The sequence below is a fragment of the Camellia sinensis genome, chromosome 13, assembly GCF_055761805.1.
Source record: "Camellia sinensis isolate YWXY chromosome 13, ASM5576180v1, whole genome shotgun sequence".
NCBI classification, from domain to species: domain Eukaryota; kingdom Viridiplantae; phylum Streptophyta; class Magnoliopsida; order Ericales; family Theaceae; genus Camellia; species Camellia sinensis.
Window position 1 is genome coordinate 76,293,164 of NC_138973.1, and position 14,940 is coordinate 76,308,103.

A 14,940-nucleotide genomic window follows, 5' to 3' on the forward strand; every position below is an offset into this window, starting at 1 on the left:
ACCTATCCCTCCATACCTGGAGGTTATCTTCGTTATAGTACTTGTTTTGGTCTGTCTTCTTTGAAGTTTCGCCTTCCTGGCCGACGTCTTTCTCTCCGTGGCCCTGGTCACGAGTTTCTGCATTGTGGTTGTCTCCTTCGATATCAAGGTCGATAGGTCTGCCACTCCCAGCAGGAGTGTCGTCCCCAATCTTTTCCTTCTGTCCGTTACTAGCCATCTATTCTTCTACTTTCCCACAGATGGCGCCAAATTGTGTGAGTGATTTTCTGACCATACTGCCCATTTAGTAATCAGCTAGAGAGCACCGGCAGAATAGATGGCTTCAGTTAACCTGTAACAGAAAGAAAAGGCTCCGGCAGTGGCTCTTCCACCCGAGGGCACTCCAACAATCAAGTCAGTATATCTCTCAAAGATAATCAAGTGCTAAACTTACAAGCTTGAGTATCAAAAGCATAAATTGCGTACCTTAGATCCACGGGGGTGCCTCTCTTTTATAGTTACCTCAATCCTAATCCCAATAGAAACCTGACTTCTATGGATTCCTGTTCAGTACTTACTTTAGACTCCTCAAGAGATAAAGATAAACTCCCTAAGAACTTTGTCCTCATCTTGACTAAGTCCCCTCTTCATTCTAGGACTCTTGTCTCCTATCCGTTTATCTCAGATTCCGATATCTTCGGAGATAACCTCGGCAACGCCGAGATAACCTCGGCATAATGATCAGGACACGTGGCACCTCGGCTGATACATCGGCTTCACCATACCACGTGTTGGTACTCAGAAAATATATCCCCACAAAAATTATTATATGTATAACACCAAAAAATATATTTACACTAGTTCCTCTTTGAGTGAGAGTAAAAGATAAAGAAATGAAGGTAAGACAAAGAGAAGAAAGAAAAAAACCAAAGACCAAAAAAAAAAAAAAAATGTTATGTTAGGGCTTAGGCATATAAGGATATTTTCGTAATTTCCCATTGAAATCAATTACATTTTTAAACAATAACTAATAAAGGCTGAAAAAATAATTTCAATGTTTGCTCTGTCAATATTACTGTTAATGTAGGGGAGTTCGTTGTAATTATATAAAAATTATGAAATTAATTATAATTCTATCATATGAAGATTATTGTAATTTACCCTCTAACTTTTGGTTTGAGCTAAATCTGCCTAAAGAAGCCCAAACGATCCAAACTTCACAAGCTATTTTGGACTCTGCTTACATAAAAGCCCATACCAAATAAATAATGACATTAAGTTAGGGCAGAGCATTGTGGCCCAATCTCATGATGGAAGCCCTATTTGCATGAGACCATCCTATTTGCCAATTGTCATTTTTTTTAGTTGTTTTTAATTTATTTAAGTTATTTCTGCATCATATATCATAAGAATAGTCTGACAAAAATTTAAAATAAAATAATAATAAAAAACTATTAGTGACCCCACAAATTAGATCAAACAACTCCAATGAGTGGAACAAACTATTAATAGTTTACAACAATCACATGAATAAAAATGAAGTCTCCATTTCTATTATACATGATTATTGAAAAAGAGACCTTTGTCTGGTTCATACCTTATAGTTGTATGTCGAATTAGGTTAGACGATATTATCAATATTAAGTGATAGAATTACTAGTATGATTGTAATAAGTTAGAGATATAAAAATAAATATTATTTGTTTGCGCACTCGTGTAATTAATTGGTTGATATTAATTCTATAAATTACATAGAAATCTTCATTATAAAAAATGCAACTTTATTATTTTTAAAAAATAAGAGTAAAAAGTCTTCTTCACTTCTACTCTTGTATAATTAGATCAATAATCCCAAGTTTCCTATGAAAATGCTAATCCCATTTTTGAAAGTGTTTCATATTGTTAGGATATTTTACCAAATAAAATCGACACATGCTTTACAAGGCACTTCGATTGTTGTAGGCGAAACCCAAGCATCACAAGTAAAAGCTTGTTTTTATATATAACTAGAAAATTTATATATTAAGATTTGTTTACATAAATATCAAAATTGAGTATACCAAAACAATAAAAAACTATAATACCAAGTAAAAATTAAACCGATTGTTAAAAAACCAAAAAAAAAAAAAATCATTTAATTTTATTCTCCCTCACATTTTTAGGTGTAAAATTATAATTAAACGTATATAACTCATCTATCATATCATTTTTAATGGATTTCATTATTAATTTCTTAACAAAAGGATTGTAGAATGTGTGGTTAATCTTTTGGCTGCCAAGTCTCTCTTAAGGATAAATCTTGGATTCTAAGAGTTTAAAAGAATACAAAAGCCTATTCTAAATTGAATTTGTGTTTCAATTGGATTGGAAAATACTTTTCACAAGAAGAGTTTAAAAGGAATATAAAAATCTATCCTGAATTGATTTTGAAAACTACTTTTTCTATATAGGTCTCCATAATTGGTTTTACAATATCTCAAAATATTTTCATCTAGCCAAAACTTGTGAGATCTCTTAGAATAACTGTAAGCTTCAATTCCATCTTTATGAGGAATTTTCTGATATGATTTTTTAAAAACTCTCAATATCTCTGTATATCTCTGCACTGTTCGTTCTTTACAATCGAACAATAGGTTAATTGGAACCGTTCGTTTGTTCATTTTATGCTCAAGGCCAGTTGGGTAAATAAAAATCAAAATTGAAAATTTGTAGTTTCTTGAAAATTAAGAAGGCTAATTGGGTCAGACTGTGTTTGTGAATTTACTACAAATCATCGTAGTAAATAAACTTAGTTGAAGGTTGCAAGTACTCTCAATTTTGCCTCTATAGTCTTGGATCTTTACTAGTGTTGGGACTGTAGTTTTTCACCTTTTGGGGTTTTTTCACATGTTTATGTGTGATTGATTAGATAGATTGATTTAATTGGACATAAAATTGAAAAAAATTAATTGGATAGTCTATTCACTCCTACAAAATTGACACAGACCCCACTTGGGGGTGACCCCTACTATCCCCACATACATGTGGGGGTAAAAAAAAAAAAAAAATTTGGACCTATCAGCATTCATTGGAAGTGGTGGGGGTCACCCCCAGTCGAGGTCTCACTCATTTTTGTTCACCCCTATAGGCACATAATATTCCGACTATAATATTTCAATTATAGTGGACAATATTCTTAGACCATTCACATTGGATTAACCCTTTTTATTTTTATTTTTTTATATTTTTTGATCGGCTAAGAAAATTTGATGATGAAGATGGAGTACAAAATGATAGCTTGGTGAATTGCATCATAGCTCGGAAAGTACATTCAGCGCCACGTCATTAGTGATCTATTAGTGGTCTTCAATTAGTGATTTGAAACATTTTTGTACATTCTAACTGTGTTGGTACTTACAATCGAACCCAATCATGTACAGGTCAAAACAAAAAAAAAAAAAGGGTTGGCGGGGACCCAACCAACAGAGGGATACAATCCAGATATAATATAGGAAAATGAAAACCATCAAATAAGTTATCAAGTAGAGGGCCTGATCTTAGTGGCTTTGATTCCATCCAAAGCAAAGATGAAATCATTGATTGAGTAGTCAGAAATGTTGGCTGAAATCTTCACCCAAGAGGCCATTCGAACTTTCACAAGCTTCGCAATATCCCTCCATGTTAATTCCTTCTTGTTGAAGACCTCATTTTGGCCCAGCCAAAGGGACCATAAGATAGCCAATGGTTATGCATCCCAAAAAAAAAAAAAAAAAAAAAAAAAAAAAAATTATTAGACCTAACATCAAACTTAAATTTTTTTGGGACTAAAATTTTAGAAAACATATAGGAGACCTAGGCTGCATTATGGTGAGCTAACTTACATCTTATAAAATTTTTCCTATAATAATTGGACAAAATATCAAAATCAAAATAGAACAGCCAAAAGCAACCTTCCAATTAACCATCCCATTCAGGAGGGTGGCTGCCGGTAGTGAGGATTGACTCAATCCTCTCTCTCTCTCTCTCAGTTCATACAAAATTCAACACAGTTTGTCTAAAACTACATTCTTTGTCACCTTATATTTGTAAACATCCACATCTACAACAATTATACACACATAAAATACATACTCTTAATCAAGATTTTCCAATCTTGCCATAACAATAGTGGAACAGAATCAGGCTCATCCACTAGCACCACCTAGTACGCATCGTAGAAGCAACGAAGAGTTTGCCATTGTAAAACCCAATAATCTTCATCGACAAAAAACCAGTAAGTGTCTTGTTTACATACTCATCGGTATTGTCTTGCTAAGCACAGCCACACTGGTTTTTGCACTAGCTGTGTTGCGTATCAAATTTCCTCAAGTCAATCTCAGCTCGGTGGCAGTTAAAAATCTTAAGTATGCCACTGCACCGTCATTGGCTTCAATGAATGTGACCGTGGTGGCTGAGAACAGTGTTGAGAACAAAAACTTTGGGGGATTCAAATTAGCATGTGGCTGTTGGTGGTGCTAAAATTGAGGGAGGTCGTGCTGGAGTTAGGGAGACAAAGAGAGTGATTGTTGTTGTGGAAGTGAGATCGAATGGGTTGTTGAGAAAGAATCAGAATTTTAACAATGATTTGAATTCTGGGTTAGTGAACTTGAGATGGTATGCCAAATTGATGGGTCGACTTCGTGTGTTGAAGATTATTAATAACCGTAGAAGTATTGAAATGAATTGCACCATGAGTATCAATTTGACGACTATTGCAATCCAGGATTTAAGATGCATGTAAATTTGATTGAGAAAATTGTTAAAAAGTTCACTCTAACAATTCTTTAAAGTATCGGGTTAGTGAATATTTTTTTTTATTGATAAGAGGTTCACCATTTATAAAATAATCTGGTAAGAAGTCTTTTTAATTGTTTTGAAGAACATTTTATTTCCAAATTTACCCATCGTTGACTTTTGTTAATTATATGTTCAATTTTTTTTTTCTATCTGTTCTAATTTTTTCCCTATCCATTAAATTTTTTTCTTATCTGTTCAAAATTTTTCCCTATCTGTTCAAATTTTTATTATCTATTCAAATTTTCTCCTTTATCTGTTCAAATTCTTGTCCTAACTTTTCAATTTTTATCTGTTAAAATAGTAATTCATTTTTTTTATCTGTTGAAACAGATCTGATCCGATCTGTAGTATATTCAATGGATCACAATCATTCATCATCGTCAACAACAACAACAGTATCGTTTGTAGTGCACTTGTACTCAGATTTATAGTTTCGATAAGGTCTTACACCATTGTTTATCACAAGGTGTTCTTCAAGTTTACTTCATGGAGTTTTGAATAGATCTGGAACAAATCTAACTTTAGAGAGAGCAAGTGAGAGTTAGAGAGAGAAAGAAATGGTGTAAGACCAAAAACAATAATCACACAGATTCACTAAAATTTCACTTTATCCTTATTTTTCCTTTTCTTCTGATGAACCAAACAGAAAAAGAAAAGAAAAAACTGGATTATACATTGTTTTTTGACCAAAACCAAACAGAGATTGACTGTGCCAACATAATCAAACCAAATACATTTGTGCCTCATATTTTGCTTCTCTTTTGTTCTTTCTCTATTCAATTATATACATAGTTTCTCACTTAAGCGACATTCATCTCATATATATATATAACATTAAATCAATTACATCACAAATTAACTATAAATCCTTAATAATTATTCTAACTTCAAACTTCTACTTAATTTTCATTTAATTATATTTTACAGATACATACATACATACACTATAAAAAGTACAATTTGAAATGGAGGTAAGGAAAGGAGACAAATCAATCAAACATTATAATGTGTAAAGGAATCAAACACATTTAAAGTATTGAAGTAATGAAGAAGTCAAACTTGTTTACAGCAATGGAGCAACAAGGAGCGGTACAGCAACAAGCAATCGAGCGAAAAAGAGAAGGACCGGACTCGATATAGTGCAACCCGACGACACTACTCTCTTGGAGTTGCGACACCGCGACACCGGCACCACGAGGAAGGACCACCAACACCTACATATAGATCAGCTCAAATCTCAACCCACGATGGTCAGATCTCAGATCCGGCGGAGCCTATGGCAATGGATGCGAGGACGGTGGGGGAGATCTACTGAGAGCATCTCCAACCATACTCTTTAAAATGCCTCCTCAAAGTACACAGAAAACTACCATATTTATTTTGCCTAACTAGTTTAGTTAGTGTACACTCCAACCATACTCTTTATTTTAGCTAACCAATCAACTAACTTAACTAATTTTTAAAAGAAAACGAGTATAAACATTAATAAATAAATAAATAATCTTTTTATGACATGTTGCATATATTGACGTGACATTTGCAAATATTTATTTATTTAAAATATATAATTAAATTATTTATAAAAAAAATATTTTCAAACAATCATATTATCTCAATGGTCATATTTTCAAACGGTAATATTCTCTCAACGGTTATCTTTTCAAACAGTAATATTCTCTTAATGGTCATATTTTCAAACGGTAATATTCTCTCAACGGTTATCTTTTCAAACAGTAATATTCTCTTAATGGTCATATTTTCAAACGGTATTATTCTTTAACAGTAATATTCTCCAACGGACATATTCCTAACGGTCATATATTTTTGTTTATAAAAAGGATTTGCTTTTTCATTTTTACCAATTTGAACTATTTTTCTTAACTTCATTCATTTTTTAATTACCATGGCTTACAATACCATGAAAATGATTCTTTACGACTTTGACGGTGATGACGAATTGCAGCTAATAACTGCAATAGAAGAAGAGTGACTCAATAGAGAAAGATGTTTGAGAAGATGTAGTGGTTCCATTGAAGGCCATGCAGTTATTTATCGCAATCGAGTTCAAGGCCATAAGATATTTTATCGAGACTACTTCTTAGAAACAATTATATATCCTGCCTATTTATTCAAGAGGAGATTCCAGATGAATCGATCTCTCTTTCTTCATATTCTATCTATGGTGGAAGTATACGATCCATATTTTGTCTAGAAAACAGATGCTATTGGAACCATTGGTTTGTCTTCCCTTCAAAAAATGATAGCTACTATGAGGATGCTCGCTTATGGAGTAGCAGCAGATTTGGTGGATAATTATGTGAGAATTGGTGAAAGCACAGCTATAGAGAGTCTAAAACACTTTGTTAAGGCGGTGGTTGCAATATTTTTTGAGAGGTACTTGAGGAGCCCTAACAACGATGATATTTTAAGATTATTAGCGATGGGAAGCAATCGCTGGTTTCCTGGTATGTTAGGGAGCATTGATTATATGCATTGGAAGTGGAAAAATTGTCATATTGCATGGAAAAGGTATGTATTCTGGTTACATCCATGAACCAACTATTATTTTAGACGGTGTGGCTTCTTAAGATTTATGGATATGGCATGCCTTTTTTGGGATGCCCGGATCTTATAACGGCATCAATGTATTAGATCGTTCTTCTGTATTTTCACTCCCTACTCAAGGTCATGCTCCTCCAGTCAATTACTTAATCAATGGAAATGATTATACAATGGGATACTATCTTGCCGATGGTATATATCTGCAATGGGCAACATTTGTCAAAACAATCTCATCTTCACAAGGGAATAAGCAAATATATTTTGCAAAAGCTCAAGAATCGGCAAGGAAGGAGGTTGAGCGAGTATTTGGTGTGCTCCAAGCACGTTTCGCGATTGTGCGAGGACTTGCACATTTTTGAAAAACGGAAATAATGGAAGATATTATGATGGCATGCATAATAATGCATAACATGATCGTTGAAGATGAAAAGGATGCCAATGGAATAGACTTTAATTATGATACAATTAGTGAAAGTCTTCCACCAGTGTCTCATGAGCGTGTACACCAGAACTTTATGAATTCATTCAAAATCATCATTGCATCAGAGATAGAGGAACTCACTCCAAACTCAAACAGGACTTGGTCGAACACTTGTGGACACTACATGGAGACTCCTTGTGAGAAGTACTTGTTGGTTCTTATTGATTTCTGTACTAGTTTATATGCTTTATTGAGTGTGTTTTCAAAAATATTTGTACTACTTTATGTGCTTTCAATAATATATCACTAGTGATTTGTTTTTAATCTATGATCTTTAGTGATACTTAGAATAAATTTTTTTCTGTCAATAAAACAATAAAACAAGCCATACTAAAACAATAAAACAATATATCATTGCAGCTCGTATCATTTTACTCTAAATAAAACAATACAAAAATGTGCTAGCAACAAGCCATATAAAAGTGATGTAATGAATTTAGCTGTTTGACAAACCATCTACAACAAGAAGCAGCAACCCCAACTGAAACTATCCCAAAACATTACAAAATATCTCTATTTTCAGTAGCATGACAATTCAGCAAAGCAACCCCAACTGATACAAGATGTGCCAACAAACCCAAAAATAAAATACAGTCAAACTTAAATTAAATAAAAACATAGTTTCAAAGCTAAATAGAAACAATTAATTCCTTTTTTCAAGGATTTGCATTTCACGTTGGCAAATATATTGTGCTTGTAATGGAGGCATCATACTTGTATCCATTGACATGATTCTCTCTTCCTCTCTTCCTTCCTCCAATGCAAGCCTTCGTTCATCTCTCCTTTTCTTATTTTCAATCCTCCGTTCCTATTGAAGATAAGATTTCTCAAATGTCTCTATTTTCTTCTCATTTGTTATGTCGTTCTTTACCTTTATCTCTTCTAAGAGCTTCACAAAAGGCAACTTGTAACATTATTTCCAAGATCTTTGGCTTTGTTTTTCTTTGCGGCCTTCCTTCCTGCTGGTCTTTCCACAACATCATAGTTATCATTGTCCCCTAAATTTACTGAATCTGGTATACAAGGTTAGACATTGCCGGAGATGCATTTTTTGTGCTTTTTTTGCTTCTTCGTTGTTGTATCTTCCATCCATTTTGGTTGGGATCTCAATTCATTCCAACAATGCTCAAAGGGAAAGTTCGATTGATGCAAGTCTTTGTACAATTTTTTTGCATCCTGAATCTGAAAAATAGATTAAAGAATAGTCACTATCACGTAATGAATAATATATATTTATTATAGGTACAAAATTAAATTCTAGTAATACCTTGTCTTTTTCAGTCGAACCACTTCAATTCAACCGTTCAACTTGAGCAAAACATCTACAAAATTTATTTGTGGCAAGTTGAATCGTCGACCACCGATTCATTAAAGAAGTTTGAGTTCTTTCAGAATTGAAGGTTTTGTACTTGTTCAAGTTCTCCCACATTCTTAACCAATATGCCTTTGACTTTTGCTCATTTTCTCTAATTGGATCTAAGCTAATATTAAGCCATGAAGATATGAGCATCATGTCTTCCTCTACGATGAAGTTCCCTTTGCATTGTGATATCTTTGTGGTTTGAGTAATAATTTCAGGAGAGAATGATAAAGATCGACTCCCTTGTTGAGGAGATTCAGTGGTAAAATCATGGTCAAGGTCAAACTCGTCGTTCATTAGGTTGTTAAAATATGCATTTCCTTGATATTCCATCTAAAGCACAATTTGTTCATACCACACAAAAATGAGGGAAAAAAAAGTATCAATTCATGGCCTAATTCCAAAAATAATGAATTTTAGAAGGGCGGACATAATACACCCAGAGTGAGCCATACCTGTAGCTTATTAGATTTCAAAACCAATAATTCAAGTAAGATGTTATTTAGGTAGGCAACCTAAAAAGGGGGGTGAATTGGGTAATTTAAAAATTTGGTCCAAGAATAAATTAGCAAAGACTAAGTGATTAAAAAGATGATAATAAATGAATACACAGAAAATGAAAGAAAAGGAAATAAGAGCTTGACACAAAGATTTATAGTGGTTCGGTTCACCAGCCTACATCCACTCCTCAAGACACCTTCTTGAGAATTTCTTCACTATAAATAGATGCACCACCAAGCTTCACCTAGCCTGTGGATTTTACAAGGACTTACTTCAATCTATTGAGGACCTCTCAACTAAATGCCTCACCTTACAGGTGTGTCACTCAGAAAATAAGGAGCAAGACTAAGAGGTACAACTATCTTCTTTTACAAATATTCTCTCACAAGAGATGGATATGAAAGTGTAAGCTCTCAAGTAATTTAAGTCTCACTCAAATATGAAAGTGGAAGTACAAATGGAGTATAATAAAAGCTCTTGATTGCTATTGAATGCACTAGGCTTGTTGTGTTCAAGGAGTGTGTTGAATGAACAGGAAGAGCTTCATCTTTATAGCATTAATAGTTTCACCGTTGGAAAGAGAGAGGTTTTGAAATTTTTAGCCGTTGAAGAAGATCAAGCATGATTTATTCCAACTGTTGTTTAATCAGAGTATGGTGAGTTGCAGACTGTGGATAGGTCTCGGGAAGGGAAAGATCATTTAATGCACATGCTTTTTATTTAATGCTCTTCTTCATAGGTCAACTTCTTGGAGGGGATATGGTTCCAGAAGAACTGTTCAGAGGTCAAAAAAGATGAGATATTATGCACAGAACTTTGAAAAAGTAACTGAGAAACGATCTGCACCAATTTGGATCTGATTTGGCAAGTTGAATTTTTAAACCTAGATATTACAGGTGTCGACCCTTGCAGATTTGGGTGTTGACCCTTTGCTTCTCTTTCTTCTCTGCATTGGGTCTCAAATGTCTCTGGTATCGACCATTGTTGCTGAATTACATTCTAAAATTTGGTGTCGACCCTTGCTGCTAAATTGCATTATGAAATTTGGTGTCGACCTTGCTGCTGAATTGCATTTTGAAATTTGGTGTCGACCCTTGCAGCTAGAACACTTGTGCATTTTGAGCCTCATTCTGGTGTTGACCCTTAGACCTGTTTTAAGTATAGATAGAGTTTTGCAACCAAGTTTTGATGCTCATGTTTTGAAGCCCCAAAATTCATTAAAAATAATACTTTAGAGTCATATGACTTCTAGAATTTATGAAGCACAATTTTTTATATTTTTATTTTGAAAACTTCAAATAACAAAATAAATTCAAAATATTTGTTCATAATCAAAATCAATAGAAATTTAGAATTGAATAACCTTGGGGCTAACAATCTCTCCCTTTTTGATGATGACAAATATTTAAAGTTTTCAAAGAATGAGTAAAAGCATTAAGAAGAGTTGTTTTAAGGAATTTTTGTAAGATAAGGGATTTGAAACATAAGATCAAAAACTTCCCCTATAAAAAGGGCTTTATGACCAAATCAAAGAAGATGAGAAATCAAGACAATAGATTAAGCTCCCTCTGTCAACATGTACTAAAGTAATTATTAGTGAAATCAATTTCTACAATTTATTTTCATTGAATGAAATCACAAGCATTTAACATAGATTCCATAATGCTTAAAATATAGATATCACAATGCATCACAAGCATTCATAATCAATCGTAATTAATAACGGAGTATTTTCATACCATACTATATTTGTGTTTCCAAAATATCAAGAACTTCAGTTTTTCATACCATAATATATTTATGTTTCCAAAATATCAAGAACTTCAGTTTCTCAAATGTTTGTCCAAAAGTAAATGTTTCTAAGCATCCACATACCTAAGCATCCACATCTAAGCTTTCATACCATAATATATTTGTGTTTCCAAAATATCAAGAACTTTAGTTTCTCAAATGTTTGTCCAAAAGTAAATGTCTCTAAGCATCCACATCTAATAATTGTTCCTAAGCATCCACATACCTAAGCATCCATATCTAAGCTTTCTAAGCATCTAAGCATCCATACCTAATAAGTAACCAAGTACAAAGACAACTTAAGGAAAAACAGCCACAACAACTACAACTTTCTCTCCCTTTGTCATCATCAAGAAGAGGCAGCAGCTAGCGGAAAGGTGGAGGAGAACGTGGCCAATGAGAAGCAGCTTCACACCAACCTTGCACAAACCACAACATAAATTTCCTAATCTGTTCCCCCAAATCATTATCCCAACGCTGTTGAAAGATTTGACGAGATTCTTCATTAAAGGCCTTGATCCCATAGACGGCGACCACCATACTTTCAACACTTTCTTTAGCAATTGCGATGACTTGGTCTTGTTGCAGTTTCATGCGATCAATATCATGCTGCATTTCAGTTTGCTGAGAGACAAGTTGGAGAACTAGGGCGCTCAACTCATCTATTTTTTCTTCTAGGGTAGAGGATGATGATGCAGGAATAGAGTGAGAAGATGATGAAATGTCAGTGGCAGGGATGGAGTGAGAATATAGGTTGAGATTGTTAGGCTTATAATTAATTGAAGCAATCCCATCTATCAGGGGACCCTGAACCTTAAAGTCAAGATGGCCAATTTTTTGAAAGAGAGAGATGAAAGGTCAGAGGAAGGTGATGGAGAAGAGGAACCAAGGGTGGACAAGGGAAATGGAGGACTATGAAGAGAAGACCCAGGGTTAGAGAGAACAGGGGAAAACAGATGTTTCTTGGTCTTGGTCCAAACGCGGTTAACAAGAGAATATCCCATGTTTCGAAGAGTTTCAGCCCCACAACATAAGGGGTCTCTAGGGATTTTTTCTTCCCCCTTCAAATCAATCTTAAAATGTTTGAAGATTTTAGTGAAGATCATTTCGCAAGGAAGAGCTTGATTGTTCTGTTTGTGGGCATTTTTGATGCAATGGATAACTAGAAAACCAAAATCAATGGGGAAACCAATGGTTAAGGCCCAAATGAGATAAATGTGGCCATATGTGACAGTATCAAAATGGCTGGAATGAGGAATGATGTTATGAGTGATGATATGATGTAACAGTCTCAGTTCTAGGGAGAGATCTTTCCCAGAGACTGTGACTAGGTGATCTAAATCAAGGTTGCTTGTGAGGAGGCGGAGACCACTCAGATGAGAGTATTGAGGTGGTTTGAGAGTTACAAATGGATTTACCCTATATCCATCATTGGAGATTGTCAAAATAGAGTTAATAGCAGAGGATGTCAGAGTGAAAGGGACGCTTTTTACAAAACAGTCAAGGGTGTGTGGAGAAGTGTCCTCATCACAAGATAGATTTTCAAAAAACTCTTTGATGAGAGTAGGATAAATATCACAGTTGAGTTTCAAAAGGGATGACCACTTTTGATTATCGAACCATGTTGTTACGGGTATAGAATGTTTTTTTTTAAAAAAAATAAGATCAATCGTACGACCAGAAATTACCTTTCGAAGATTAAAGTCCTTGTTGAAGGTAGATCGACATTCTGAGTTCTTGAATCGAAGAATGGGAGGAGAAGTAGCGACGGTGGTGGAAGTGGAGGAGGTTCGTGGTCGCTTTCATATTGCAATTGGAGGAGGGGCTTGAGATTCCATGGAAAAAAAAGATAGAGATCAAGAGAGAGATGAAAGATGATCGGAATGTGGATTGTCGGAGAGAGTCGCCTGAACAGAAAAAGGGCGTTGGGGCTAGATTTTAGGAGGTGTCGTGAGAGAGAAAGGAAAGGTCGCGGGGTATAAGTACCCTTGAGAGGGGTTGACCGTTTGAATATGAGCAAATCGTGCGGCAAACATTTTACTCAAAAGGTAGGTGTCGGCCCTCAAGAGAAGGGGGTCGACACTAAAAAACAATGTCCATAGATTCATCAGGTGTCGACACCTTCGAAGAGAGGTGTCAACCCTAAGCAACAAAAAGGCACAAGCTTAGTTCATAAGGTGTCGACCCTATAGAGCAGGAGGTCAACCCTTAGGGTCCTGGAAGGCAAAAACTTGTGTTTTTCACATCAAATTTCTCAAATAAGCATAATAACAAATAGTTTAACATCACATGGGAATATTAACATACCAAGCTCAGTCCGTATAACATAGAATTGTTCCTCACTGAGAGGCTTTGTAAAGATATCAGCTAATTGTTGACTTGTAGATACAAATTTGAGTTCAATGTCACATTTAAGTACATGATCTCGTAGAAAGTGATGCCTTGTTTCAATGTGTTTAGTGCGAGAGTGTTGTATGGGATTTTTTGAAAGATTAATGGCACTAGTATTATTACATTTAATAGGTATGTGATCAAAGTGAAGTCCAAAATCAAGAAGTTGTTGTTTCATCTAAAGCATTTGAGCACAACTACTAGCGGTGGCAATATATTCCACTTCAGTTGTAGATAAAGCCATAGAATTTTGTTTTTACAAAACCAAGATGTGAGTGAATTTCTAAGAAAATGACAAGTGCCACTAGTGCTTTTATGGTCAATTCTATATCTCGCAAAGTCGGCATCCGAATAACCATAAAGATCAAAAATATTTGTTTTAGGGTACCAAAGTCCCAAAAGTGGAGTGCCAACGAGATATCTAAAAATGCGTTTTACTGCAGTGATGTGTGATTCTTTTGGAGATGATTGAAAATGAGCACACATGCAAACACTAAACATGATATCGGGTCTACTAGCCGTTAGATAGAGTAAAGAACCAATCATATCTTGATATTTATAGCCAATTCCCATTCTTCCAAATCTTTGATTTTGATTTTTGATAATTTTATCTAAGGTATCTCTACCTTAAGTAAATTTTGAAAGAACATTTTTTAAATCTTCTATATTTTCATTTAAGACAATTTTCTGATTTTTCAAATTTTCATTTTCCTTTTGCAAATCATCTACTTTTTCTTCTAAAGTAAAGAATTCTTTTTCCTTTGAGAATTCTTTTTCCTTTGAAAATTCTTTCTCATTTTCCAATGTCAAGACTTTATTTTCCAAAGTATTGATCTTAGAAGTCAAGGATTCCTTTTCTTGAGATAGATTTGAGATCATTTTCTTTTGACAATTACTTTTCATAGTTAATTTTTTAAATTCAGCATGCAATTCATCAAAAGTAGTTTGTAATTCATCAAAAGTGAAAGAGTCATCATTTACCTCATCTTCAAGTGCCATCAAGCATAGATTTGCGACTTCATTTTTGCAAAGATCCGTCTCCGAGTCACTGTCATCACTG

The 14,940-nt window shown here is 34.5% G+C and overlaps 1 protein-coding gene across 1 annotated transcript; it reads left to right on the forward strand.

Moving 5' to 3' along the window:
• The first annotated feature begins 7,063 nt into the window (after positions 1–7,063).
• LOC114267001 (uncharacterized) lies at positions 7,064–7,715 on the forward strand. Its single transcript, XM_082900641.1, has 2 exons — positions 7,064–7,259; positions 7,384–7,715. Exons 1-2 carry the CDS (start codon positions 7,064–7,066, stop codon positions 7,713–7,715), a joined length of 528 nt encoding a protein of 175 aa, XP_082756767.1.
• Positions 7,716–14,940: the final 7,225 nt, after the last annotated feature.

Bases quoted from the DNA above. Each gene is read 5' to 3' on its own strand.
- LOC114267001 (XM_082900641.1), top strand. From the start codon at position 7,064: ATGAGGATGCTCGCTTATGGAGTAGCAGCAGATTTGGTGGATAATTAT. The intron at 7,260-7,383 runs GTATGTTAGGGA...TGGCTTCTTAAG, and splicing joins AAGCAATCGCTGGTTTCCTG to ATTTATGGATATGGCATGCC.